The following is a 27,957-nucleotide window of genomic DNA, read 5'->3' as shown; positions in this document are numbered from 1 at the left end:
ACAAACAAAAAAATTGCTCATAGAACTTATTGTCATATTAATGATTTAGTATATTTTAAAGTATGAAGTGAATATTTTCTGCATGTAGAAATGATTGTAAAGAGCAAACCAGAACATAATATCTTTACATTCTTTGTTAAAATTTAAAAGAATGTAACCACCTTTGGCAGATTGTATATTATCTTTGATTTTCATCTCTTGTGTGTCCCGTGTATGTACAGGTTCAGTTTAAAAGGAAAATGCTTGTAAAATAAGTGATTTAAAAGGGCCCCAATGAAATTAATACGAATTTTTAAAAAATTGGTTTGGTTGCAGTTAATCTTTTCTGAGAATAATACTGTCAGAACTTCTTCCCCTTCCATACTGAAATGGGAAAAGCAGTAAGGTCCATGTGAAATGCAGCTATCTTAATGTTTAAAAATGCTAGAGCATAATTTCTTTGCTTGTGACTTCTAACATGTTTGGGTCCATATTGGGAAAAGCAGCTGTTAGCAGTTCAGCTGCCAAAAGAAGACAAATAATCTTAAGCATCGAAGCATCCATCACTAGCCAACTGTTTCAAATTCTGTTGCAAGCTTTCTTTAGATAATGTATTTAGAGCATTTGCTGCTTTTAAAAATCAATTTATATAAATAAAAAATTTACCACATATTCTTCACCACTAATGTAGGGTCTAGAATTATACAAAATTGATCTTTTGGTCATTATTTCTTTCTTTCTTTTTTTTTTTGTCATTATTTCATTTGTTACAGTGAAAATTATCGTAAGTGGGGCAGTGCCTGTGGCTCAAGGAGTAGGGCGCCCGTCCCATATGCCGGAGGTGGCAGGTTCAAACCCAGCCCCGGCCAAAAAAAAAAGAAAATTATCATAAATGTTGCTAGTTCAATAGACTATTAGCAATAAAGTTCTTTGATACAGAAATGTGATTATAATTTGGAGTTCAGCTGTTTCTGACAACTTACTAGAATTTTTTTTTTAAGGAAAGGATGGTTGTTTTTTGTTTAGGAAATGATAATTAATATTTTAGCTGCTGATCTGTGCCTCACAGCTAGCAGAGAAATGCCATACTGATCATGAAGTTGTGTCTGGAACCTTGAAAACTCCTAGACTTTAATGTTTCCAAGGAGGTAGAAAAGACACATTAGCTTCTGGTTTTGGGTGCGAGTATGTGTGTGTGTTGTTTGTTAAAAATTATGTTGTTTGCAGGTCTCACTGAGCCAGGACACTGATTCAGTTTTTATTTACTATTTGTTTTATCTTTTTCAACGGATGGTGGTAAGTAGGGGTAAAAAGTCACACTAGAAACATTCAGCTCTGAGAATAGCGCAGTTGACGATAGAATGCAGCTGCTTAAGGGTAAGAACTTTGCCTTTTGTTCATTGCTGCATCCCCAGTACCTAGAATGGTGCCTACCCAAAACTTTCTTGAATGAATTGCACATCCACACTTAGGACATTAGCTGAATGAAGCTATACTTTTGAACTCTCTCATTTCTTTTTTTTGAGAAGAGTTTTGCTCAATTGTCCTGTCCTGGGTAGAGAGCTCTGGTGTCATAGTTCATGGCAACATCAAACCTGTGGGCTCAAGAGATCTTCCTGCCTCAGCCTCCTGAGTAGTTGGGACTACAGGAACCCGCCACAATGCCCAGCCAGTTTTTTTATTTTTAGTAGAGATGGGATCTCGCTCTTTCTCAGGCTGGTCTTGAACTCCTGAGCTCAAACAGTTCATGTGCCTTGGCCTCCCGGAGTGTTAGGATTTCAGGTGTGAGCCACCGTGCCCAGCCTTCTTTCTATTTTCGTCTATAGTTGATTTTAGCAGTAAAAGTTAAAGAAAACTTGAGGTTTAGGGAGTAAGACTAAGCTAAGCCTTAGTAGTTTTATGTGGGGTTTTGTTAATGGTAGTGATTAAATTATCTCCCACTATGGAATAATCTTACCCATATGCTATAGAATCCTAGTTTCTGGTATGTGAAAAGTTAAATAGACATAAATTAGGAAGCACTAAAAACTGGGGAAAAAAAAAATCACCCAAAGTAGTGGCAGCTGTAGACCTACTTCTCAAAATTGAACACTTAACGAATTTTTAAAAATATTGCCTCTACACACTGGTTTTGCTCTTTATCTGTTTAATATTCAGTGCATGTGCATGAAAATCCATTTGTTTTTACATAAGTGAAAAGAAGCCAGCTCTTCAGAGTTGCCTTCTTAAAGTTTTGAACTCACAATTATCATGCATTTGAAAAGTGAGATAGGAGTATGGAAAAAGCATTCCATTTTTCTTTAAAGTTAAACTGTATCCCAACAAAGAGGCTTTAGCCTCCCTTTACCTCCCAAAGGTTTTTTTTTTTGCAGTTTTTGGCGGGGGCTGGGTTTGAAACCCCCCCCCCCATCTCCAGTATATGGGGCTGGCACCCTACTCCTTTGAGCCACAGGCACCACTCCTCCTAGACCTCCTTAGCTTTTCCTGGTGATTTTGACACAACCTGATCACTTTTTTTTTTGTAGAGACAGAGTCTCACTGTACCGCCCTCGGGTAGAGTGCCGTGGCGTCACACGGCTCACAGCAACCTCTAACTCTTGGGCTTACGCAATTCTCTTGCCTCAGCCTCCCGAGCAGCTGGGACTACAGGCGCCCGCCACAATGCCCGGCTATTTTTTTGTTGCAGTTTGGCCGGGGCTGGGCTTGAACCCACCACCCTCGGCATACGGGGCTGGCGCCCTACTCACTGAGCCACAGGCGCCGCCCAGCAACCTGATCACTTTTATAATTGGGGTTCTTTTGTTATATAGATGGTCCAAATTAGTGTGCCTTTTTGCCTTTGTTGAGGTCAGTGTGGTAGGTGGCACATACGTGATCACATAGACTGTTCTGCACAGGTGCTAAATATGTCTGTTTTTTTGTTGGCTTTCTTTGAGCCTCCATGCCTTTCCTCTTAGTTATTACATCATTATTATGTGACTTCATGTCATTTAAATTATTAGTTTGAATCAGTTGTGTCTGCAGATATTGAGAGAAATTGTTGCAGCAATCAGACTGTCTTTTATCTCTAAAGTTCAAATTGTTGTCTAGTCATGACAACAGTTCTTTGTGTTTGTGGTATGTGGCACACCTCTTGGGAGTGGGACACGATTATGAGAGGGACTTTAACAAATGCAATCAGTGGAACCTAATTCTTTGTACCCTCAATAAATCCCAAGCAATAAAAAAAAAAAATTCTTTGTGTTTAGACAATAATTCCCTTGCCTTTTTTCTTAAATAGATCCCATGGTAGAAGCCAATTATATGTACAAAATACCTTAAACTCTAAAGACCCACCCTAATGTGGCTATAATATTATTCTTTAAAGTACTTTTTCCTGTAGTGGCAAAAATTTCCCTGAGGAAGCATCAGAAATGTTTGCTTGACTGAGAAAAACTCTTCTTAAATAGGTGTATTTATAGGTTTCTAGAAAGCTCTGTTCTGTTTGTTCCACAATTTCTAAAGGCTTGTAGAGGCCTAACTGGGTCTTTTCTGTGCAATTAAACATTTTAAAATCTGTGATTGATTAGTCCACATTGTAATAATTTAAAAATCTATTGTCATGGTATTTTAAGTTGTAGAGGAAAGTCTTAAGGGGAGATCTAAGTGTCTTGTGATATTCGTCATTAATAAGTTGACTGGTTTTTCTTTTGCAGATTTCCTTGTGATAACCTTCTAGTAGAAAAAGTTATTGGGACAGACTTCATTTGGTTAGTTCATTTTTTTGTTACTGTTTTTTTTCCTTTTTCTGCCCTGTACTCCCTGTACCGTGTTGAGGCAGGAAAGTTAGTTTACAGTTTGATTCTAGGGGTATGTTTGTCCATGTTCATAATTGTTCAGGTGAGTTTTTCTTCACTTTAATGTCTCCAAATATGTTGTTTTCACTAGGACTTATGCGAGGTCATTTCTCCCATATATAATTGTGCCATAAAACAATGCTTTGTGCCTGAAAACTTGTATTTAAGTCACCTCCCAAATGAGGGAGTCAGGGACTTACCCCACCAGTGGTTTTTGGTATATTTGTTTATATGGGACAGCAGAATATTCAAAAACAAAGCATCAGTGGGGTCAGGGGCTTACATATACACCCCCTTCTTGCTTGAGATGTGACCGTTACTGAGCTAGGTAGTACCACTAATCTTTTGTCTAAAATAAATATTCCCTGTCGATCTGTAATTCTTTTGCATTGAAACTTGATTCTTTTTTTTTTTGAAAATTAGAGAATTTTTTACTTTATTTATTTTTGTATTGTTAAATCATAGCTGTGTACATTAGGGCAATCAAGGGGTACATTGTGCTGGTTTCATATACAATCTGAAATATTCTCATCAAACTGTTCAACGTAGCCTTTATGACATTTTCTTAGTTACTGTATTCTTGTTTTGAGTTTTCTTAAATTAGTATATGTCTGTATGAAAATCAAGACTTTTTTTTTTTTTTTTTTGTAGAGACAGAGTCTCACTGTACCGCCCTCGGGTAGAGTGCCGTGGCGTCACACGGCTCACAGCAACCTCTAACTCTTGGGCTTACGCGATTCTCTTGCCTCAGCCTCCCGAGCAGCTGGGACTACAGGCACCCACCACAACGCCCGGCTATTTTTTGGTTTCAGTTTGGCCGGGGCTGGGTTTGAACCCACCACCCTTGGCATATGGGGCTGGCGCCCTACTCACTGAGCCACAGGCGCCGCCCGAAAATCAAGACTTCTTATTTACTAGAATTAGTTCAGTAGTTCTCCCCATATCTTTGATTTTGTCTTCAGTTCTAGTTATCTGAGGCCCAGAAATATTAAGGGCCTTGAAAGAGAGACATCACATTTACATTGTAATTGTTCTATTTTTTTTTTTGGCTGGGGCTGGGTTTGAACCCGCCACCTCCGGCATATGGGACCGGCGCCCTACTCCTTGAGCCACAGGCGCCGCCCATAATTGTTCTATTTTATTATTGTTCTTTATCTCACTGTGTCTGATTTATAAATTAAACTTTATTATAGGTCTATTTATATATAGGAAAAAACAGATATATAGGCTCAGTACTATCTTTGGTTTCAAGCTTCCACTGGGGGGGGTCTTAGGATGGATCCCCTGTGGATGTTGCGGGGGGGACTATGGTAGTACAAATCTGAGTCATAAAGAGAAAAACAAGTTGCTAGTCATTTCTTTAATGTAGATTGCAATCCCTGTCTTGTCTCATAAAATGTCTCCTCCTTTTCATAGACCTGTGTGTATCTGTTACTACATAAGTCTTTATTAACTGGCTCTTGTTTTTGCTATCTGTTTAATTTAGGGAATTATGATCCAGTTTTATTGAAAAGAGAAGTTAATGCTTTGGTTTAGGTTTCCAAATCCAAATCATTTCCTTGTTTGGGAACCTTTGGCTTGTTAATGCCTCTAGAACAAGGATCAAGATCCTTAGTGTGGGGTGGTGCCTGTGGCTCAGTGGCTTATATACTGACAGTAGTGGGTTCAAACCTGGCCCCAGCCAAACTGCAATTAAAAAAATAGCCGAGGGCGGCACCTGTGGCTCAGTCCGTAAGGCGCCAGCCCCATATACCAAGGGTGGCAGGTTCAAACCCGGCCCCGGCTGAACTGCAACCAAAAAATAGCCGGGCGTTGTGGCGGGCACCTGTAGTCCCAGCTACTCGGGAGGCTGAGGCAAGAGAATTGCTTAAGCCCAGGAGTTGGAGGTTGCTGTGAGCTGTGTGATGCCATGGCACTCTACCGAGGGCCATAAAGTGAGACTCTGTCTCTACAAAAAAAAAAAAAAATAGCCGAGTGTTGTGGCGGGTGCCTGTAGTCCCAGCTACTCGGGAGGCTGAGGCAAGAGAATCGCCTAAGCCCAAGGCTGGAGGTTGCTGTGAGCTGTAATGCCACAGAACTCTACTGAGGGCCACAAAGTGAGACTGTCTCTTAAGAAACAAACAAACAAACAAAACAAAACACGTACAACTTATTTCTTGGGAGGCACCTGTGGCTCAAAGGAGTAGGGCGTTGGCCCCATATGCTGGAGGTGGTGGGTTCAAACCCGGCCCCACCAAAAACTGCAAAAAAAAAGGTCCTTAGTGTGACAAGAGATCAGCTGTTTTCCCTGTGCACTTAGTGCACCTCTTGTAGCCACGCTGACCACTTAAATGTGTCTCTTATACTTTGCAAGATGCTTTTTTTGTCTTCTGCTGCATGTATCATTCCAGTCCCCTTTGTCTCAATAGCTCTAAATCTGTCTGCTTCAGAACCATTAAAACCTTGAGTCTTCTACAAAAGCTTCCTTTTGCCCAGCTCAAAATCTGTCTTTTGCATTAACATGGAATCATATGTCTACATCTATTAACACACACTGTCTTATTTTATTTGTCACTTGTACAGGATTGTCAACGCTTTGAAGGCAAGAACCATCTTCATATTTGAAGTGTCAGTTCACTGAAAACATTCCTTGAGTCCAGGGATACCAATGCCTTCTCACCATGAATTCCTCTTGATTAGGGCTTTTTTTGTTTTGGCAAGAATAAGAGGAGAATAGATTGGTTCTAGTAGAGATTGGTTATCATAATCTTGTTGATTCAGTTCCTGTTTCTTTCTCCCCTTTCTGTGTAGTGACAGTTTATCTAGTATGTATAATCTGTGTCCTTGTAGTCCGTGTTGCTCAGTATGTTACTTGGTTTTATTGTTCTTGTTTGCAAATATAAATTTTAGTTTCTGAGTAAGGAATTAATTTTTCTTAAACAGGCACCTAGAAGATGAGATACTGTGCTCTGTAGAAAGATTAAATGATGCTTTTGCTTTATTATTGTAAAGATTTTTGAGAAGTCATATTGTGGGGTAGTACTGATGATGGAGCAAAGAGCCAACTGTCAGGTCTCTGCTGTCAAATTCTCATATCTTAAGAAAAAGAGAAGTCTTTTTCTCTTTTGATCTTGAGGCTTGGAATAAGAATTTTATCTTTCATTTGGCTCAGGGAGTTTGTAGATTAAACCTTTACAGAAGGAAATGTAATCCTAACATATAACTTGGCTCTGCAGCATTTAATATTTATATTGCTATAATGTAAATGTTTACTGATTTTAGACTTCAGAATCCATCTATAGATAAAACATCAAAGACCTACATTTACAAAACAGAATGAAAAAATGTTAACATTCTTTTTATTTATTTATATTGAGATAGTCTCACTTTATCACTGTCAGTAGAGTGCTGCAATCTCAAACTCTTGGGCTCAAGCGAGTCTCTTGCCTCAGCCTCCCAAGTAGCTGGGACTACAGGTGCCCACCACAATGCCTGGCTATTTTTAGAGACGGGGTCTTGGCTTTTGCTCAGGCTAGTCTCAAACCTGTGAGCTCAGGCAATCCACCTACCTTGGCCTCCTAGAGTGCTAGGATTACAGGTGGGAGGCCACAGTGTCTGGCCAATGTTAATATTCTTATCTGAGGAAACATCGAGGTTTGGAGGGAAAGATGTGGATTTATTAATTTTGATGCCAGGAACATATCATTTAAATTAATATAACATCTATCCCAAATTAAAAGAGACTAAAGGGATATGACAGATTCAATAGGTGATCTTGGTCTGGGTCCTTTATTTTGGGGGGGGTGGAATTCTGTGAAGAATATAATTGGATCAGTTGACAAAATTGTAGTAGAGAGGATAGATTAGAGTATTCCATCAATGTTAAATTTTATGAATTTGGAAGTAGACCTGTGATCATACAGATTATTTTGTTAGGAAACACTACTGAAATAGTAAGGCTTAAAGAGACTATTAAAAGTAGTAAAGGTTAAAGAGACATTTAAAAGACAACCCTTTTTTAAATGGTTGAGGAAAACATAACTGCATAAGAGAGTAGGTGTACAAAAAGAAAATGTTGAACTATCCTATCCAAATTGTTTGTAATGGAACAGTGTATTTAATGAGGTATAATTTTTATCTCCAGAACCATGTGTTGTCATGTAGATGATTGCTATATACCTATTATTTTAAAACTGCTTATTATATAGTAGTACTTATACTAAACATATCATATACACTGTATCTTTTAATTCTTGTAACTTTTTGGTACAACTGTTTTTCTCCTTGTGTTACAGATGAAGAAACTGAGTCTCAGAGAGGGAGCATGACTTGCCCTCAAAGTCAAAGAGTTAGTGGCAGAATCAGGACTTGCATCTCGTCTGCCATCAGAGGCATAGTTTTATATCCCTATTTGTTTTTTCTTTATCATTATCTTTGTTTTTCTAATTATAAATATAGTGTTCTAAAAGTACAGAAACAAAGTCCCTACATCCACTCTTCCTAGAGCAGTAACTGTTATGAACAATCATATAATTTTTCTTCACTCGTATAAATGTGCTTTGGAATTAATACAAATAATGCTTATTCATATTTTAAGTTGTTAAATTACAGAACATTTAAAACTTCTACCAAGTTGATAGAGTATGTGTGTATAATCGCTGGCAGTAATAACCCCTGTGCACGTACAACCCAGTTTTATATCCTTTTGTGTAATAAATTTGTTAAGAATCAGAGCTACAGAAATAAGAACTTGTGCAGAGATACGAGTAAGGATGATTATAGTGGTGTTCTTGGTGGTAATGGAAAAATGGAAACAACCTAAAAGTCTTAGCAATTGATGAATGGTTGGGTTATGGTATACTGACAGACTGCACCGCCACATGTATGTGTTGACATAGGAAGGATTTGCTATATTGAGGAAATTAAGTTACAGAACAATAAATGCAGTATGATACCCCCATTTTGGAGTGTAGGATTATGTGTGTCTTTGTACAGTCATGAGCTGCATAATGATATCTCACTCAGCGACAGACTATGTATATGACCGTGGTCCCATAAGATTTTTTTTTTTTTTTTTTGTGGTTTTTGGCCGGGGCTGGGTATGAACCTGCCACCTCCGGCATATGGGACCGGCGCCCTACTCCTTGAGCCACAGGCGCCGCCCAGATTTTTTTTTTTTTTTAAATAAGAGATAGTCTCACTTTGTCGCCCTTTGTAAAGTGCTGTGGCATCACAGCTCACAACAACCTCCAGCTCTTGGACTTAGGCAATTCTCTTGCCTCAGCCTCCTAAGTAGCTGGGACCATGGCCCCACCCCACAATACCTTGCTATTTTTTGTTGCAGTTTGGCTGGGGCTGGATTCGAACCCACCACACCCTCGGTATATGGGGCCAGTGCCCTACTCACTGAGCCACAGGTGCCACCTGAGGTCCCATAAAATTTTAATGGTGCTGAAAAATTCCTCTTGTCTGGTGATGTTGTAGTTGTCATAATGTTGTAGTGCAGTTACTTTATTTTTTACATATATAGTGTAGCCTAAGTGTATAGCAGTTACAAAGTCTCTACAGTAGTGTACAGTATGTCCTAGATACTTACATTTACTCATGACTCTCACAGTGACTCACTCAGAGCAGCTTCCAGTCCTGCAAGCTCTATTCATGTTAAATACCCTATGCAGATGTCCTGTTTTCTGTCTTTATACCCTATGTTTACATATACAAATGGCTTACTGTTACAATTGCTTTTACAACACTTAATCAGATGGTCACATACCTTATAGGTTTGTAGCTTAGAAGCAATAGGCTATACCATATAGACTAGGTATGCTGTAGGCTTTCCCATCTAGGTTTGTGTAAGTACCACTGTGTGATGTTCAAACAGCAATTAAAACTCTAATGATGTATTTTTCAGAACATGTGTTAAGCCATGTGTGACTATATACATAGTGAAATGTCTGAACAGAACTATACAATAATCAACAGTTGTCCTATTTATGTGTAGGCTGTAAGTAGTGAGAAGGGAACATTTACTTTAAAAAAAGTTTAATTCAAATATATTAATAGATATAATTCATGTACCATATAGTTTACTCAGGTAAAGGATACAATTCAATGGCTGTTTCTCCCCACCCCCCTGCAGTTTTTGGCTGGGGATGGGTTTGAACCCGCCACCTCAAGCATATGGGGCCAGCGCCCTACACCTTTGAGCCACAGGTGCCACCCCGGTGGCTTTTAATATATTCATGAGATGTGTACCCATCATTTCAAAAGGAGAAACTCCATACCCTTTAACAGCCCCCTTTTACCCACTCAGCTCTCTTTGCCTTTTCTCCCCTCTTTCTTTCTGGACTATCTTTGTATTTTATCATTTGTATGAATGTGTCTTTGTATATTGGTTTCATAATAGTGTTGAGTACTTTGGGTATTTTTTCCCCCATTCTTAAGATACTTTACTATGAAGTATATGTTCAGGCTTCCACCAGGTAAACATAAAAGATGTAAAGTTCCCCCCTTTTTATGGCTGTGTAGTATTCCATGGCAAACATATACCACAATTTGTTTACCATTCATGGATTGATGGGCATTTAGACTGGTTCCATGACTTGCCTATTGTAAATTGGGCTACAATAAACATTCTGGTGCAAAAATATCACCTAACTCTAGTAAGATTAGCCCACATAACAAAATCCCCAGACTACAAATACTGGCATGGATGTGGAGAGAAAGGAACACTTCTACACTGCTAGTGGGACTGTAAACTAATACAGCCTTTTTGGAAAGAAGTATGGAGAGTTCTCAAGGCACTAAAGTTGACCTACTGTTTGATCGTTTAGTATCATTGCTAGGTATCTACCCAGATGAACAAAAATCTTTTACAACAAAGACATTTGGATCAGAATGTTTATTGCAGCCCTGAATATTTCTTAAGGGTTGGTCGTATTTGTTTTGTTCTTCATAGTTTTAAAAGGAATCATTAGCAGGTGCTTGATTCACATAGGCTACAGAGTTACTCTTGATCTTGGCTTTTTTTTTTTTTTTTAAATGTGGAATTCCTGTAGAAATTTTATCTTTTCTCATGTGCTTAAAGCAGCACCTCTTTGAACTGTTTTTGTCTGTTATCTTAATCTCCTCTCCACACACCTCATTTCTAGGTTTTTACCTGGTCCTATTAGGTATACACCAAAGTACCTTTCACTTTTATTTTATCAAAATACCTTATGTTTTAATTTTATCTGTACTGTCTGCATTCTAAATCAAGTCACCATTCTCTTCCTGAAATTATCTCTTAATTTTCTTATTCTTCCACCACATAGCAACCAGAGTAATTTTTCTTTTTGGAGACAGTCTCACTTCGTGACTGTGGTGTAGTGCGGTGCCATAGCTCACAGCAACTTCAAACTCTTGGGCTCAAGTGATTCTGTTGCCTCAGCCTCCCAAGTAGTTGGGACTACAGGGACCCACCACAACACCGGGCTGTTTTTAGAGAGACAGAGTCTCACTCTTGCTCAGGCTGGTCTCAAACCTGTGAACTCAGGCAGTCCACCCACCTTGGCCTCCCAGAGTGCTGTAGAGTAATCTTAAGATCAAACAATGCCATCCTCCTATTTAAAACTTATCAGTGGCTCCTAGTTGTACTTAGGTTATATTCTTACTATTTACATGATCTTTTCCTTGTATGTTTCTTCAATTTGTGCCAGTCTTCTTTTCTGATATAATGCATTTTAGTTACAAGAATTTCCTCTTGGTTTTTCCAAATCATCAAACTCTTTTCTGTTTCAGGAACACGTGCTGTTCCCTAGTCCAGAAACTTGCCTTGCCCCACAGGATAGTCTTTACTGAATACTTTATTCCCTGTAGCCTAGTTTCTTGTGTCAACATCCTGCTTGTTTCCTTCATTACATTTAGTATAATTTGTAATTGTCATTTTCTATTTTCTGCAGTGGGACCTAAGTTGCATTAATGCAGAACCAGCACAGTGTTATTCTGACTGACACATGGTAGGTTCTCTGTAATTTTTGACTGAAGTACAGCACAAAATTTTACAGTCTTTATTTGGTTTAGACATGGAGGGCATCATTTATGAGTGATGACTATATTTAACTTGACTGAGACTTTTTCGTTTTTGAGACAAAGTCTCAGTATGTTGCCCTCGGTAGAGTGCTATGGTGTCACAGCTCACAGCAACCTCAAACTCTTGGGCTTAAGCAATTCTCTTGCCTCAGCCTGTGGAGTAGCTGGAACTACAGGCACTCTCCATAACACCTGGCTTTTTTTGTTGTTGTTGTTGCATTTGTCATTGTAATTGTCATTTGATTTCTCGTGCAGTGTAACTAACTTGAGTACGTTACATTTCATTTGGAACATCTAATTGTGATGTCTGTGAGGGTTTTTCTTTAAAATTTTCTGAGAAAAAACCCCTCTGAAATGACTCCAGTCCATATTGATGTTTACTGTAAAAACTAGTTTTATGACAGCTAAAACTTTGACTCCACCAGTCTTTTTTTTTTTTTTTTGAGACAGAGTCTTTCTCTATTGCCCAGGCTAGAGTGCTGTGGCATTGTCATAGCTCACTGCAACCTTAAACTCTTGGGCTTATGTGATCCTTCTGCCTCAGCCTTCTGAGTAGTGAGACTTACAGAGGGATGCCACCATACCTGGTTAATTATTTTTTGTAGAGACAGGGTCTCACTATGTTTAGGCTGGTCTTCAACTCCTGGCCTTAAGTAATCCTGCCTCAGACTTCCAAAGTGCTGGGATTACCACCACCACACTTGGTCCTAAACTCTTTTTTTTAAATCCATCATCACACACAAAAACCCATAACCACAGCAAAATTGTCAGTTATATAGAAGGTTAGTAATGATTCCTTAATATCATAAAGTATTTAATATGTGGTCCTATTTCTCTAATGTCTCAGTTTTATTTTTAAACTTTGAATCAGGATCCAAATAAGGTCCATATGGCAGTGGGGTGACATGGTCACTTAAGTCTCTTTAAATTTGTTTCCCCACCATCTTTTATCTTGTAGTTTTGTTAAAGAATTGGAGTTATTTTCTTGTAGTTTCCCACGGACTAGGTTATATTTTATCCTGTATTTCAGTAGTAGTTGTAAGGTAGTGCTATTCAGTTATTTCCTTCATACATTAGATGGAATACTTCCCTCATCAACTACTTGATTCTATACAGGTTCAGTTTGGGTACAGGAAGGCAGGATAAATAATTTTTTTCTCTTATTTACCAGTTTTCAAAAATAAGAGGTTGGTTTCTTAGCATCTTCCAGTGGTGAACTCTGTGTGTGCGTGGGAGGGGAGGATGAATGTGTTTCATTATGAACTTACATTTAAAACATTGAAACTCAGTTCGTTGCAGTGTTCTATTTTCACTGAAATTATCCCATTTTTGGCTAATGGATATCTTCAAGTTGGTTCCAAAAAGTCTTTTTGACATACCTTCAGTAGTATTTGATGGTTTTCTTGCTTTCCAATGTAAAATAGATGTTCCAGAACCAACTTGTGCATTTTCTGTTCTAGGCCTAAAATTGTCTATTTTTTTCTCAGGATCCTTTTCAAGTGGGAATTAGTCTTTCAAGATCATAGTTTAGGTGCATAGATGGTCATTGCTGCTGGGTTAATACCATAACTTTCTTGCAGTAAGATTATTTTTATTTCATGAAATATTTGATTATATTCTATACGCCTATTTTTTTTTATTGAGCTATAATTCACATCACATAAAATCTATCCTTGTAATGTTGTACAAACATTACTGTTTCAGAACAATCTTATCCTACAAAGATACTAAGTTCCCATGAGCAGTCATTTCCTGTTACTGGCAACCACTAATGTACTTCGTTTTTCTATGGATTCACCCATTCATATAAATGGAATCACACAATATATGGCCTTTTGTACGTCAAGTTCTTTCACTTAGTGTAATGTTTTCTTTTCTTTTTCTTTTTTTCTTTTTCTTTCTTTCTTTCTTTCTTTTTTTTTTTTTTTGAGACACTGTCTCACTATGTTGCCCTCGGTAGAGTGCCATGGCATCACAGCTCACAACAACCTCAAACTCTTAGGCTTAAGCTATTCTCTTGCCTCAGCCTCCCAAGTAGCTGGGACTACAGGTACCTGCCACAGTGCCTGGCTATTTTTTGTTGCAGTTGTCATTGTTGTTCAGCAGGCCTGGGCGGGGTTCGAACTTGCCAGGCGTGGTATATGTGGCTGGCACCATAACCACTGTGCTACGGGTGCTGAGCCAGTGTAATGTTTTCTATCCATGTTATATCATGTATTAATATTTTATTCCATTTTATTATTGAATAATCTGTTATATGTACATTGTGTATGCAGAATGTACTACATTTTGTTTATCCATTCATCATTTGATGTATATTTGGGTTTCCAGTTTCTGACTATTGTAAATAATGCTGTTGTGTACAAGTTTTTGTGTGACCTGGGAATTGATGGGACGTGCAGTGACTCTGTGAAACTTTTAGGAACTGCCAAACTTTTTCCACAGCAGTTGAACCATTTTACATTCTCACCAGTAATGATGAGGATTGGTTTCACATTCCCATTCCATGTACATTTTTGGGATTAGTACCTTTATCATTGGAGTTAAATTTTGAGTTATTTAAGGGTTTTGCAAAATATATCAAATTCACTTCCATATAATTTGTTTCAGATACTGTATATGAATGATGTTGTCATTAGACATTTTATCCTAAAACATACTTTTACTGTATAACATTAAAAAAAATTCAGTAGGTGTTTCTTTTTTTAAGATTTCTATATAATAGCATCCTATTCTTCTAGTGATTTCATAACTTTGGAATGAATAATTTGTTTGCCTTTGTCCCTCTCCTTTTTAATTCCAACAAGTGCCGCCTTTGCACACACTTATCTTCCTACCTAAAACAGCACTATGTTTTTACTGTCTGTCTCCAAAGTGACTTTATTTTCTTTGCAATACTCACCAGCTACCTAATGTTAGATATTTCTTTGTTTCTAGTGGGGAATACAGTAAAATTAAATTCCAATGACTTCTTGCTCACAGCTGTCCTCCTAATGTCTAGAACAGGGCCTGGAATATAATAGGTATTGAGTAAATATTTATTGAAATGAAAATAAATGAGGATTTTATACTAACTTGGGTTCTCTTGAGCTGGTCAAATAACTAAGTTTTGACTTGATTTGGAAGAATGGAGAGAATGATGACTCTGATTTGTTATATATACTGAACCATTATTCCAGCCTCTAAAAGATGGAGTGTCCCAAGCCCCTCTCCTTGGTCTTTTTAGCCTCTCCACTTACACCTGTCTTGTGTTTGGTTCATATGCCATCCACACACTGCTTTTTCCCACATTATATTAATATATCTTGCTTCCAGGCAGAGATATCAATATCTTTTGATCTCCAGGCAGCCTGTAGCAATATGCCAATCCAGGCTGGTTTATCGACACTTTACTTGGCATTTTCATTTGGATATCTGATAGGCATCTCAAAAATAATGTGTCTCAAACCCCTCAATTCTTGTTCTTTCTCCTCTATCTGTACATGGGGTGGGGCAATCACTTTTCTTACAGATGTTCCTCATCAGTAAATGAGAAATCCTTGCTTCCAGTTGCTGAGATGAAAAGCTTAACTTCTTTTTCCTCTCATATTCATTAGCTCAAATCCTAGGGGTGGTAACTTTCAAAGTATAATATATCCAGAACCCAGCAATATCCTACCACTTCTACCACTAATACAGCGGTTCTCAACCTGTGGGTCGCGACCTCTTTGTAATAATGAAAATACATCGTGGCATTAGGAAGGTTGAGAACCACTGCACTAGTACCTTTTAAACAGTGTACTGTCTCTTGTCTGGATTATTGAAGTAGCCCTCAAATTGTTCTCCCTTCTTCCTCCTTTGTTCCTCACTCCCAGCAGTTTTGTCTATTTCTCACCCAATAACCAGAGTGACTCTTGGAATCATCTCAAGCCACTCCTCTGTTCACCCCCCTCCCCCATGGCTTGATAAGACCTGGGACCTGCTACTACTTTGTCTTCTGTTCACCCTCACTTACTTTGCTTTTAAAGAGTTTATGTTGAACATTGAAGCCCAAGTTCCCTAAAGTATCCTCACTTTATGGAAGTTTAGCAAACCAGAAATGTTAGTTTTTTATGAGAGTAATCAAAAGAAAACATTGACTCAGTCACTTTTTTACTAGCCCGTCTTTGGGTTTCTAGTTGGGTATTCTTCCTGTTCCTTTTTTTGTTTTTAAAAGACCATGTAAAGGTGTTAGCATGGTTCATTAAGTTTTCAGAAGAACATACAATATTTGGTTAATAAGGCAGTTTTTCATATATATCAACCCAAGTCAGTTTGGTTTCCACAGATGGGGGTTATATTTTGAGCTTGCAGATAATCACAAAACACTCCGAAATACAAGAATATTGTTTTTGTATTTGCAGGTTCATTTTAACTGTTCCTTTATAACTCCCATCCAAGTTTTATTTTTCTATTACTGTCAACTTTAGAAATCTTAGCCTTTGCTACATTTTTGCAGAAATCAGTTAAGACCAAAAGAATTTTTACAAATGAATTATGGGGTTTGGATTTGACAACTGGGAATTGCCTGGGTGATGCTCAAATGTTTCTTGTCTGACTCTGGTTTTTAGGGATACACACACACACACACACACAGTCACTTTAAATAGGGGAAAAACTATTTCCAATTAGGGGAAAAACTATTGCCAATTTTGTCCCCCTTACTTCCCCCCCCCTTTTTTTTTTTAAGATCTCAGCATAAGGGAAAGAAGATCCTTGTCAGACAGTGAAGAAGGGAAGAGGATTTCTCCTCCTAATCTGGGCCTCCTGTCATGGTAAGTACAGGAAATAACAAAGAAATTGGAGTGAAGAAACCTCTATCCTGAAAATAAAATGAACACTAATTTATAGTTACCCAGTTTTTTGTGAGAAATCATTTAACATTTCCTAGATCTCTCTTGTCTCCTTTTATTGTTTACTTAGTAATAATAATTATAGAATACTCCACAGTATAGAGTAGTTTAATTTCTATTCATTGTTTTCCTGTGAGCTTCACCTAGATATTATCTCTCATCTTTTAGTCAGCTAATAAGTAGAATCAGGACTAAAATACATGGTTCTTGGATGCCAGGGTTTTTTTTATTCCTTTTTTGGGAAGTAGCATATGGTAGAAGCAATGTTTGTTGTATATAAGTGAATTGTGAGAGGGTCATCTGCATATTTAATTTTCTTGATGAAAATTGTATAGTGTACAACGTGTTTTGAAATATGTATATACGTTATAGAATGGCTAAATCAAGTTAATTGACATATACATTACCTCACATAGCATACATACTTTATGAATTTACCTTTCTGTAAAGAAGCAATCCCTGTCTTCCTTATTCTGTCTTTTCAAGGCACTATTGTGATCCCATAGAGCTGAACCCCAGTGAAGCAGCTCTGCACAGCCCCCTTCTCCTACACCTTTGACCAAAAAGAGCATAGAATGGACATTTCAGTGTTGGGTGGATCATTTAGGGCCCAGTCCAAGCCAAGAAGATGGAAGAACATGCCAACTACATTTTCATCAGTCCTGAGGATACGTAAATAGTGCTCCAAGGCTTAAAAAAAGAAAATGATTGACTGTAATATTGTCCTTCTACCTTGTGACATTTCCTAGATCCAAACTGTTTTATGCTGGTGCACAGAGAAGGAATTGAAAAGGCCATGTTAATTTCAAGCTTCATTAGGGATTTGTAGGGAAAATGCTTTTCAAAATTAAAAACAAAGTAAAACAAAGCAAACTGGTTGTGCAGAAATGTCATATTAAAAGGAAGAGAAAGGTAACAGCTCAGACATTAAAGCTGGGCCATTTTTCCCCTTAGTCTGTGGACATTACAACTTTCTGATTTATCTCATATCCAAACATTGACTTTTACTATTATTTCTCTAGACTGTTTATTTTATGGGTTTTCCCACAGAGTTTTTAATGAATTGAAAAGTTCTTGTCTATTATTCATATGGTATGTATGACAGTGCCAATGAATAGCAAATGATGGGCTTGTGAAAGAAGTTTGGTTCTGTATTGAGGGTTATACATATAGCTAGCAACAGCATGGTGGTTCTTTTCTTATTTTTATTTATTTTTTTTTAGAGACAGAGTCTCACTTTGTCACCCTTAGTAGAGTGCCATAGTGTCACAGCTCACAGCAACCTTCAGCTCTTGGGCTTAGTGATTCTTAAGAATCTTAAGAGTTATGCCCAAGAGCTGGAGGTTACTGTGAGCTGTGACTACAGGCTCCCAAGTAGCTGGGTCTACAGGCTCCCACCACAACACAACATCCAGCTATTTTTTCTTTCTTTCTTTTTTTTTTTTTTGTTGCAGTTTGCTGGGCCGGGTTTGAACCCAGCGTCCTACTCACTGAGCCACAGGCGCTGTCCAGCATGGTGGTTCTTGTTGCTGCTGTGGTGCCTAGCAATCTTCCCGTTATCCCTGGCCCTGCCAACATGGCTTGAAGATGCTTTTGTGTGCAAATAGTTGGGAGCAGCATGGCCACGTGTCTTTTAAATTTTTTTATTTCTCATAAAGCAGCATTATAACAAATTTGTAAAAATTCTCATTTGTAGTTCTACCACCAGAACTCATGATTGTATTCCTTTTTAACTAGTCTGTTATATATGTTTTTCCTTTGTTATATGTTTTATATAGTTACAGTAATGACATGAAATTTCTCTTTTGCTTATTTCATTAAACGAAGTAAACATTTTTCCATGTTGACTCATTGGATGCTTAATGATCATTTTTACTAGCTGGGTAACATTTTTACAGGTTGAACCATTGGTTTCACAATATGCCATATTGTTTTAGCATTTAGATTGTATGTCCTAAATCCCTAGTTTTTGTATAGAGAATTCAGGAGCACTGAAATTTCTTTTTGTTTTTAATGCATACCTCTGTACTAATTTAAGAGTAACATCCGGGCGGCGCCTGTGGCTCAGTCGGTAAGGCGCTGGCCCCATATACCAAGGGTGGCGGGTTCAAACCCAGCCCCGGCCAAACTGCAACCAAAAAATAGCCGGGCGTTGTGGCGGGCGCCTGTAGTCCCAGCTATTCGGGAGGCTGAGGCAAGAGAATTGCTTAAGCCCAGGAGTTGGAGGTTGCTGTGAGCTGTGTGAGGCCATGGCACTCTACCGAGGGCCATAAAGTGAGACCCTGTCTCTACAAAAAAAAAAAAAAAAGAGTAACATCCTCTCTTCTGTACTCTTAAAAGTTCTTAAATGAGGTTGAATTCTGACTTTGAGAGGTTAAGCATTAGGAAAATGTTTTCATATTTTATTATAGAAAAGCTCAAGCCTAAACAAAGAAAATACAACTAACTCTCATAGATGCATCATTCAGCTGCAAAAATGATTAATTCATGGCTACTCCTGTTTCATCTGATTTCGTCACCCTTGCCCTTTTGAATTATTTTGAAACATTTTATAGCCTTTAATACTAGTCTTAGGAATAGTGACTGGAATTGACAGCGAGACTGGTAAATTATACTTACACTTTTAAATTTTGCAAATATCAACCCTAGATGCAAATTTCGTTAATAGGACTAATCGACTGGTCATCAGTATCTCCTCCCCACGTTTAAATGTATCTATAATGTTAACTTCTTCTTTGAGGTATATACCTCCTGTCTTACCTGCATAGTTTAGCCAATAGCAGAAACTAGCCTGGAACTGTGGTGACTGGTCCTTGTCTTTTCAGGATTTTGTGAGTGAGCCCTCTGAGTTTAGGGAGGGGAGCTAGGTGGAGACCATGAAGTGCCAGATTCCACAGTGCTTACTGTTCCTCAGCAATCCCAAGAAACTGATGATGTGGAATACATTCTGATATTAATAAGTTACTGTGTTAGCCTAGAAGAAATTTGTTTCTAAGACTTTTATCAGACCAATAGTTCCCTGTGTTTTCTTTCCAACTCCCTACCTTGTTAACTATCTCAAGTTTGACCTCCTTTTTTACTTGTGAGACTGACAGAAACTGTAATAAATTCAGGCTGTTAATTCAACTACCAAATTCAGCTGTTTAGCCAAGGAATATTTTTTGGATAAAATTTTGTCTAGAAAGTCAGTGGAGTTGGTCCTTACGTTAATTAAGTTTGTGAGGATTAAATGCATTTTTGTGTACAAGGGGAAAAAGTTTAGAAGCCTTACAGGTATTATGAGCTGAGATAATAGCTTTTAAAAAGAACATTTATTTGATTTGACTGTGAAAAATAAGTCCTTCGAACTCTTGCCTTGCTGGCCTAATTCTCATTTCTCTTATGTTGAAAATCATTTGTTTTCAGTAGCTACTTAGGTTACATGCATTGGTCTGGATTAGTACCCAGGTGAGTATGCCAGTAAGAATGAATAGGTAAATGGCTTCTCTTTATATTTTGTAAAGCCTGCTATATTCAATTCTATGCTAAAGGTCAACAGAAAACTAGGTTAGGGGATCACTTAAAGAAGTAACAGGTACCTTGGTAAAATAATCTTAAATAGAATAAGAGTTTAGGCCTTATATACGTTTATGTGAATTAAAATTAAAAAGGTGGTTTGGGCTGGGTATGGTGGTTCATATTTGTAATCCTGTAATTTGGAAGGCTGAGGCAGAAGGATTCCTTCAGGCTAAGAGTTTGAGACTAGCCTGGGCAACATAGCAAGACCCCAATCTTTTTTTTTTTTTATTGTTGGGGATTCATTGAGGGTACAATAAGGCAGTTACACTGATTACAATTGTTAGGTAAAGTCCCTCTTGCAACCATGTCTTGCCCCCTGTCAAGACCCCAATCTTAAAAAAAGAAAAAAGGCTGGGCATGGTGGTGTATGCTGGTAATCTCAGCCCTTTAGGAGGCTGAGGCAGGAGGATCACTTGAGGTCTGAGTTTGAGACCAGCCTGAGCAACATAGCAAGACTCTGTCTCTATAAAAACAAATGAGAGAGCAAGATGGCGGCCGAGTAACAGCCTCTAGCATCTGAGCACCATGAGTCTGGGGAGATGGGACTCCAGGCATCTGGCTGGTGGGATCTGCCTATCATCACCCCTGTGAGGATACAGGGAGTCAGCAAGAGACTTCTGGACCCCAAGAGGAGGACTAAAACAGTGGAAAAATGGCACGAGAACTTAAAGAGCAAGAGGAAGTGAAAGGAAAATTAGGGCAAGGAAACAGATAAAAGAAATCACTCATGAGGAAGAATCAGCAGAAAACTCCAGGCAACATGAAGAACCAGTCCAGAACAACCCCTCCAAGGGACCATGAGGTAGCTACTGCAGAGGATTCTACCTATAAAGAAATGTTAGGAATGACAGAAAGGGAATTTAGAATACACATGTTGAAAACAAAGAAATGATGGAAACAATGAAGGAAACTGCTAATAAAGTGGAAAATAACCAAAAGGAAATCCAAAAACAGAATCAAATAAGAGATGAATGATATGAAGAATATAAAAAGGATATAGCAGAGCTGAAGGAACTGAAACAGTCAATTAGGGCACTTAAAGATGCAATGGAAAGTATCTGCCACAGGTTAGACCATGCAGAAGAAAGAATTTCAGAGGTAGAAGATAAAGTTCTTGAGATAACTCAGATAATAAAAGAGGCAGAAAAGAAGAGAGAGAAAGCAGAACGTTCACTGTCAGAATTATGGGACTTTATGAAGTGTTCCAACATACGAGTTATAGGAATCCCAGAAGGGGAAGAAGAATGCCCCAGAGGAATGGAAGCCATACTAGAGAATATTATAAAAGAAAATTTCCCAAATATCACCAAAGATTCTGACACACTGCTTTCAGAGGGATATCGGACCCCAGGTCGCCTCATCTCTAACGAAGGTTCTCCAAGACACATTGTGATGAACCTGTCCAAAGTCAAGACAAAAGAAAAGATTCTGTAAGCTGCCAGGAGTAAGCGCCAGTTGACCTACAGGGGCATATCCATCAGAGTGACTGCAGACTTCTCTAATGAAACTTTCCAAGCAAGAAGACAATGGTCATCTACCTTTAATCTACTTAAACAGAACAATTTCCAGCCCAGAATTCTATACCCTGCTAAGCTAAACTTAAAAATTGATGGAGAAATCAAATCATTTACGGATATACAAACATTGAGGAAATTCACCACAACAAGACCAGCTCTACAGGAAATGCTTCAACCTGTTCTGCACACTGACCACCACAATGGATGAGCAGCAAAGTAAGAACTCAGAAATTAAAGGACAGAGCCTAACCTCCACACTGATGCAAAAAATAAAACTAAGCAATGGACTCTCACAAAATAAGACGAATAGAATACTACCACACTTACCAATTATCTCAATAAATGTTAATGGCTTGAATTTCCCACTGAAGAGACATAGATTGGCTGACTGGATTAAAAAACACAAGCCATCCATTTGCTGTCTGCAAGAAATACACCTGGCTTCAAAAGACAAATTAAAGCTCCGAGTCAAGGGTTGGAAGACAATTTTTCAGGCAAATGGAATTCAGAAGAAAAGAGGAGTTGCAATCTTATTTTCAGATACATGTGGATTTAAAGCAACTAAAGTAAAAAAAGACATAGATGGTCACTTTATATTGGTCAGGGGAAAAATACAACAAGATGTTTCGATTCTAAATATTTATACACCCAATTTAAATGCTCCCAGATTCTTGAAACAGACTTTACTCAGTCTGAGCAATATGATATCTGATAATACCATCATAACAGGGGACTTTAACACTCCTCTTACAGAGCTGGACAGATCCTCTAAACAGAAATTAAACAAAGATATAAGAGATTTAAATGAGACCCTAGAACAACTGTGCTTGACAGACGCATATAGAACACTCCATCCCAAAGATAAAGAATATACATTCTTCTCATCACCCCATGGAACATTCTCCAAAATTGATCATATCCTGGGACACAAAACAAATATCAACAGAATCAAAAGAATTGAAATTTTACCTTGTATCTTCTCAGACCATAAGGCACTAAAGGTGGAACTCAACTCTAACAAAAATGCTCCACCCCACACAAAGACATGGAAATTAAACAATCTTCTGTTGAATAACAGATGGGTGCAGGAAGAAATAAAACAGGAAATCATTAACTTCCTTGAGCATAACAACAATGAAGACAGAAGCTACCAAAACCTGTGGGATACTGCAAAAGCAGTTTTGAGAGGAAAATTCATCGCTTTAGATGCCTATATTCGAAAAACAGAAAGAGAGCGCATCAACAATCTCACAAGCCATCTTATGGAATTGGAAAAAGGAGAACAATTGAGGCCTAAAAAGTAGAAGAAAAGAAATATCCAAAATCAAATCAGAGATCAATGAAATTGAAAACAAAAGAATCATTCAGAAAATTAATGAAACAAGGAGTTGGTTTTTTGAAAAAATAAATAAAATAGATAAACCATTGGCCAGACTAACGAGGAATAGAAAAGTAACATCTCTAGTAACCCCAATCAGAAATGATAAAGGGGAAATAACAACTGATCCCACAGAGGTACAAGAGATCATCTCTGAATACTACCAGAAACTCTATGCCCAGAAGGAAATGGATCAATATTTGGAATCACACCCTCTTCCTAGACTTAGCCAGGAAGAAATAGAGCTCCTGAGATTTCAAGCACTGAGATTAAAGAAACAATAAAAAATCTTCCAACCAAAAAATGCCCTCGTCCAGATGGCTTCACACCAGAATTCTATCAAACCTTCAAGGAAGAGCTTATTCCTGTACTGCAGAAATTATTCCAAAAGATGAGGAAGAAGGAATCTTCCCCAACACATTCTATGAAGCAAACATCACCCTGATACCAAAACCAGGAAAAGACCCAAACACAAAGGAGAATTTCAGACCAATCTCACTCATGAACATAGATGCAAAAATTCTCAACAAAATCCTAGCCAATAGATTACAGCTTATCATCAAAAAAGTCATACATCATGATCAAGTAGGCTTCATCCCAGGGATGCGAGGCTGGTTTAACATACACAAGTCCATAAATGTTATCCACCATATTAATAGAGGCAAAAATGAAGACCACACGATCCTCTCAATAGATGCAGAAAAGCATTTGATAAAATCCAGCATCCTTTTCTAATTAGAACACTGAAGAGTATAGGCATAGGTGGCACATTTCTAAAACTGATTGAAGCTATCTATGACAAACCCACAGCTAATATTTTACTGAATGGAGTAAAACTGATAGCTTTTCCTCTTAGAACTGGAACCAGACAAAGTTGTCCTCTGTCCCCTTTACTATTCAACATAGTGCTAGAAGTTCTAGCCAATACAATCGGGCAAGACAAGGAAATAAAGGGAATCCAAATGGGAGCAGAGGAGGTCAAACTCTCCCTCTTTGCTGACGACATGATCTTATACTTAGAGAACCCCAAAGACTCAACCACAAGACTCCTAGAAGTCATCAAAAAATACAGTAATGTTTCAGGATATAAAATCAATGTCCACAAGTCAGTAGCCTTTGTATACACCAATAACAGTCAAGATGAGAAGCTAATTAAGGACACAACTCCCTTCACCATAGTTTCAAAGAAAATGAAATACCTAGGAATATACCTAACGAAGGAGGTGAAGGACCTCTATAAAGAAAACTATGAAATCCTCAGAAAGGAAATAGCAGAGGATATTAACAAATGGAAGAACATACCATGCTCATGGATGGGAAGAATCAACATTGTTAAAATGTCTATACTTCCCAAAGCAATCTACCTATTCAATGCCATTCCTATCAAAATACCAACATCATATTTTCAAGATTTGGAGAAAATGATTCTGCGTTTTGTATGGAACCGGAAAAAACCTGGTATAGCTAAGGCAGTTCTTAGTTAATAAAAATAAAGCTGGGGGCATCAGCATACCAGATTTTAGTTTATACTACAAAGTCGTAGTGGTCAAGACAGCATGGTACTGGCACAAAAACAGAGACATAGGCACTTGGAATCGAATTGAAAACTAAGAAATGAAACTAACATCTTACAACCATCTAATCTTCGATCAACAAAACAAGAACATAACTTTGGGGGAAAGACTCCCTATTCAATAAATGGTGTTGGGAGAATTGGATGTCTACATGTAAAAGACTGAAACTGGACCCACACCTTTCCCCACTCACAAAAATTGATTCAAGGTGAATAAAGGACTTAAATTTAAGGCATGAAACAATAAAAATCCTCCAAGAAAGCAAAGGAAAAACACTGGAAGATATTGGCCTGGGGAAAGACTTCATGAAGAAGACTGCCATGGCAATTGCAACAACAACAAAAATAAACAAATGGGATTTCATTAAACTGAAAAGCTTCTGTACAGCTAAGGAGACAGTAACCAAAGCAAAGAGACAACCTACACAATGGGAAAGGATATTTGCATATTTTCAATCAGACAAAAGCTTGGTAACTAAGATCTATAGAGCACTCAAATTAATCCACATGAAAAAAGCCAACAATCCCATATATCAATGGGTAATGGACGTGACTAGAGCCTTCTCTAAAGATGACAGACGAATGGCTAACAAACACATGAAAAAATGTTCATCATCTCTATATATTAGAGAAATGCAAATCAAAACAACCCTGAGATATCATCTAACCCCAGTGAGAATGGCCCACATCACAAAATCTCAAAACTGCAGATGCTGGCGTGGATGTGGAGAGAAGGGAACACTTTTACACTGCTGGTGGGACTGCAAACTAGTACAATCTTTCTGGAAGGAAGTATGGAGAAACCTCAAAGCACTCAAGGTTGACCTCCCATTTGATCCTGCAATCCTATTACTGGGCTTCTATCCAGAAGGAAAGAAATCCTTTTATCATAAGGACACTTGTACTAGACTGTTTATTGCATCTCAATTTACAATCGCCAAAATGTGGAAACAGCCTAAATGCCCACCAACCCAGGAATGGATTAACAAGCTGTGCTATATGTATACCATGGAATACTATTCACGTATTAAAAAAAATGGAGACTTTACATCCTTCGTATTAACCTGGATGGAAGTAGAAGACATTATTCTTAGTAAAGCATCACAAGAATGGAGAAGCATGAATCCTATGTACTCAATTTTGATATGAGGACAATTAAGGACAATTATGGTTAAGGGGGGGGAGTAAACGCAAAAAGAGGGACGGAGGGAGGGGGATGGGGCCTTGGTGTGTGTCACACTTTATGGGGGCAAGATATGATTGCAAGAGGGACTTTACCTAGCAATTGCAATCAATGTAGCCTGGCTTATTGTACCCTCAATGAATCCCCAACAATAAAAACAAAAACAAAATAATTTAGCCAGGTGTGGTGGCATATACCTGTAGGTCTAGCTCCTCAGGGGACTGAGGCAAGAGGATTGGTTGAACTTAGAAGTTTGAGCTTGCAGTGAGCTATGATGATACCACTGCAGTCTAGCCCAGGCAACAGAGCAAGACCAGGTTTCCAAAAGAAAAAAAAAGGGAAAGAAATTAAGTGGGCGCAGTAGTGCACACCTGTGGTTCTAGCTACTTGAGAGGCTGAGGCAAGAGGATGGCTCAAGCCCAGGTGTTTGCGGCTGCAAGAGTTATCGTTGCTCCACCATCCTCCAGCTTGGGTGACAGAGCAGGACTCTTTTCTCTTTTTTAAATTATTTTGATGTTATACTGGGAAGGTATGTTTAAAGTGTACTAATATGTAAGAATTTTTAAAAGCTTCCCTGCCCTTCATGTTTTTGTGGCATTTTCTGCCTATCACATATTAGTTTACAAGAAAAATCTTCCCTAAGTCTACATTCTCTACATCTTTTCTCTTTAGTTTTCTTTAAGTGTTATTATTCAGTGTTCTTTATGTCAGGAGCTGCCTCTTAAAAATGAAACTGATGGGCGGCGCCTGTGGCTCAGTTGGTAAGGCGCCTGCCCCATATACCGAGGGTGACGGGTTCAAACCCGGCCCCGGCCAAACAGCAACCAAAAAAAAAAAAAAAATAGCCGGGCGTTGTGGCGGGTGCCTGTAGTCCCAGCTACTCGGGAGGCTGAGGCAAAAAGAATCGCTTAAGCCCAGGAGTTGGAGGTTGCTGTGAGCTATGTGAGGCCACGGCACTCTACCGAGGGCCATAAAGTGAGACCCTGTCTCTACAAAAAAAAAAAAGTATGAAACTGATTTTTTAAATGAAAGGCTAGCACTTACTGAAAAATGGGTTCCTTTCAAATGTTACTCTGCCCCTTTTCACTCCTTCACTCATTCATTGACCTCAGAAAGTGAGAGGAAAGGAATGAAATGGTACAGATTGACAAAGCTTTAATCCAGCAAGTTATGTTGGTGTGTATAGGAGTGGAGCCATTTACAGACCCTTGCATATGTTAGATAATTATACTTTTGGAGACCCCAGGCCACATCATATCAGCCTTATTAAAAAGTATATCAAATTCATTCAACATTTTTTTTGATGCAAAAAATCAAAAAGATCATTGTAATTTTGCCTTTGAAATTCTTTGGTTAGGTATAATTTTATTTATTTATTTTTTGAGACAGAGTCTCCCAGGATAGAGTGCCATGGTGTTGACTGAGCTTACAACCTCAAACTCCTGGGGGTTCAAGTAATCCTCCTGCCTCAGCCTCTTAAATAGCTGGGACTATAGATATCCACCAAATGTCTTGACTAATTTTTTCACTTTTAGTAGAGGTAGGGTTTGTTTTTTTTTGAGATAGGGTCTCACTTTGTCACCCTTGGTAGAGTGCTTTGACATCATAGCTCACAGCAACCTCAAACTCTTGGGCTCAAGAGATCCTCTTGCCTCAGCCCTCTGAGTAGCTGGGAGTACAGGTACCCACCACAACACCTATTTTTAGATATGAGGTCTCACTCTTGCTTAGGCATTCCTCGACTCCTGAGCTCAAGCATCCACCCACCTCAGCCTCCCAGAGTGCTGGGATTCCAGGCGTGAGCCACCGCGCCTGGCCTACAGGTGGGGTCTTGCTCTTGCTCTTGCTTAGTCTGGTCTCAAACTCCTGAGTCAAAGGATCTTCCTACCTCCTACCTCCTAGAGTGCTAGGATTATAGGTGTGAGCCATTGTGTCTAGCCTGTGTATAATTTCTTAATCATGATGAATACTTAATCCTAGGAAAATTATGCTAACATATAGCATGTTTTAAAA

At 38.4% G+C, this 27,957-nt stretch overlaps 1 protein-coding gene across 12 annotated transcripts in view; it reads left to right on the top strand.

Moving 5' to 3' along the window:
- MTMR3 (myotubularin related protein 3) overlaps positions 1–27,957 on the top strand; it is a 161,935-nt gene that overhangs the window by 74,792 nt on the left and 59,186 nt on the right. For 8 of the 12 annotated variants that reach the window (XM_053587992.1, XM_053587999.1, XM_053587994.1 and 5 more), the window contains one exon: positions 16,573–16,657. In XM_053587992.1, the coding sequence (XP_053443967.1) occupies positions 16,655–16,657 (3 nt within the window). In that variant the 5' untranslated portion in view covers positions 16,573–16,654. Of the gene's footprint in view, positions 1–3,674; positions 3,729–11,734; positions 11,792–16,572; positions 16,658–27,957 lie in introns of all 12 variants that reach the window. The other 4 variants (XM_053587996.1, XM_053587995.1, XM_053587989.1 and 1 more) reach the window with 2 other exon arrangements.

Source organism: Nycticebus coucang, chromosome 4 (assembly GCF_027406575.1).
Source record: "Nycticebus coucang isolate mNycCou1 chromosome 4, mNycCou1.pri, whole genome shotgun sequence".
In the NCBI taxonomy this organism is placed as follows: domain Eukaryota; kingdom Metazoa; phylum Chordata; class Mammalia; order Primates; family Lorisidae; genus Nycticebus; species Nycticebus coucang.
The sequence above is the reverse complement of the archived record's forward strand: the minus strand, read 5'-3'. Positions and strand labels throughout refer to the sequence as shown.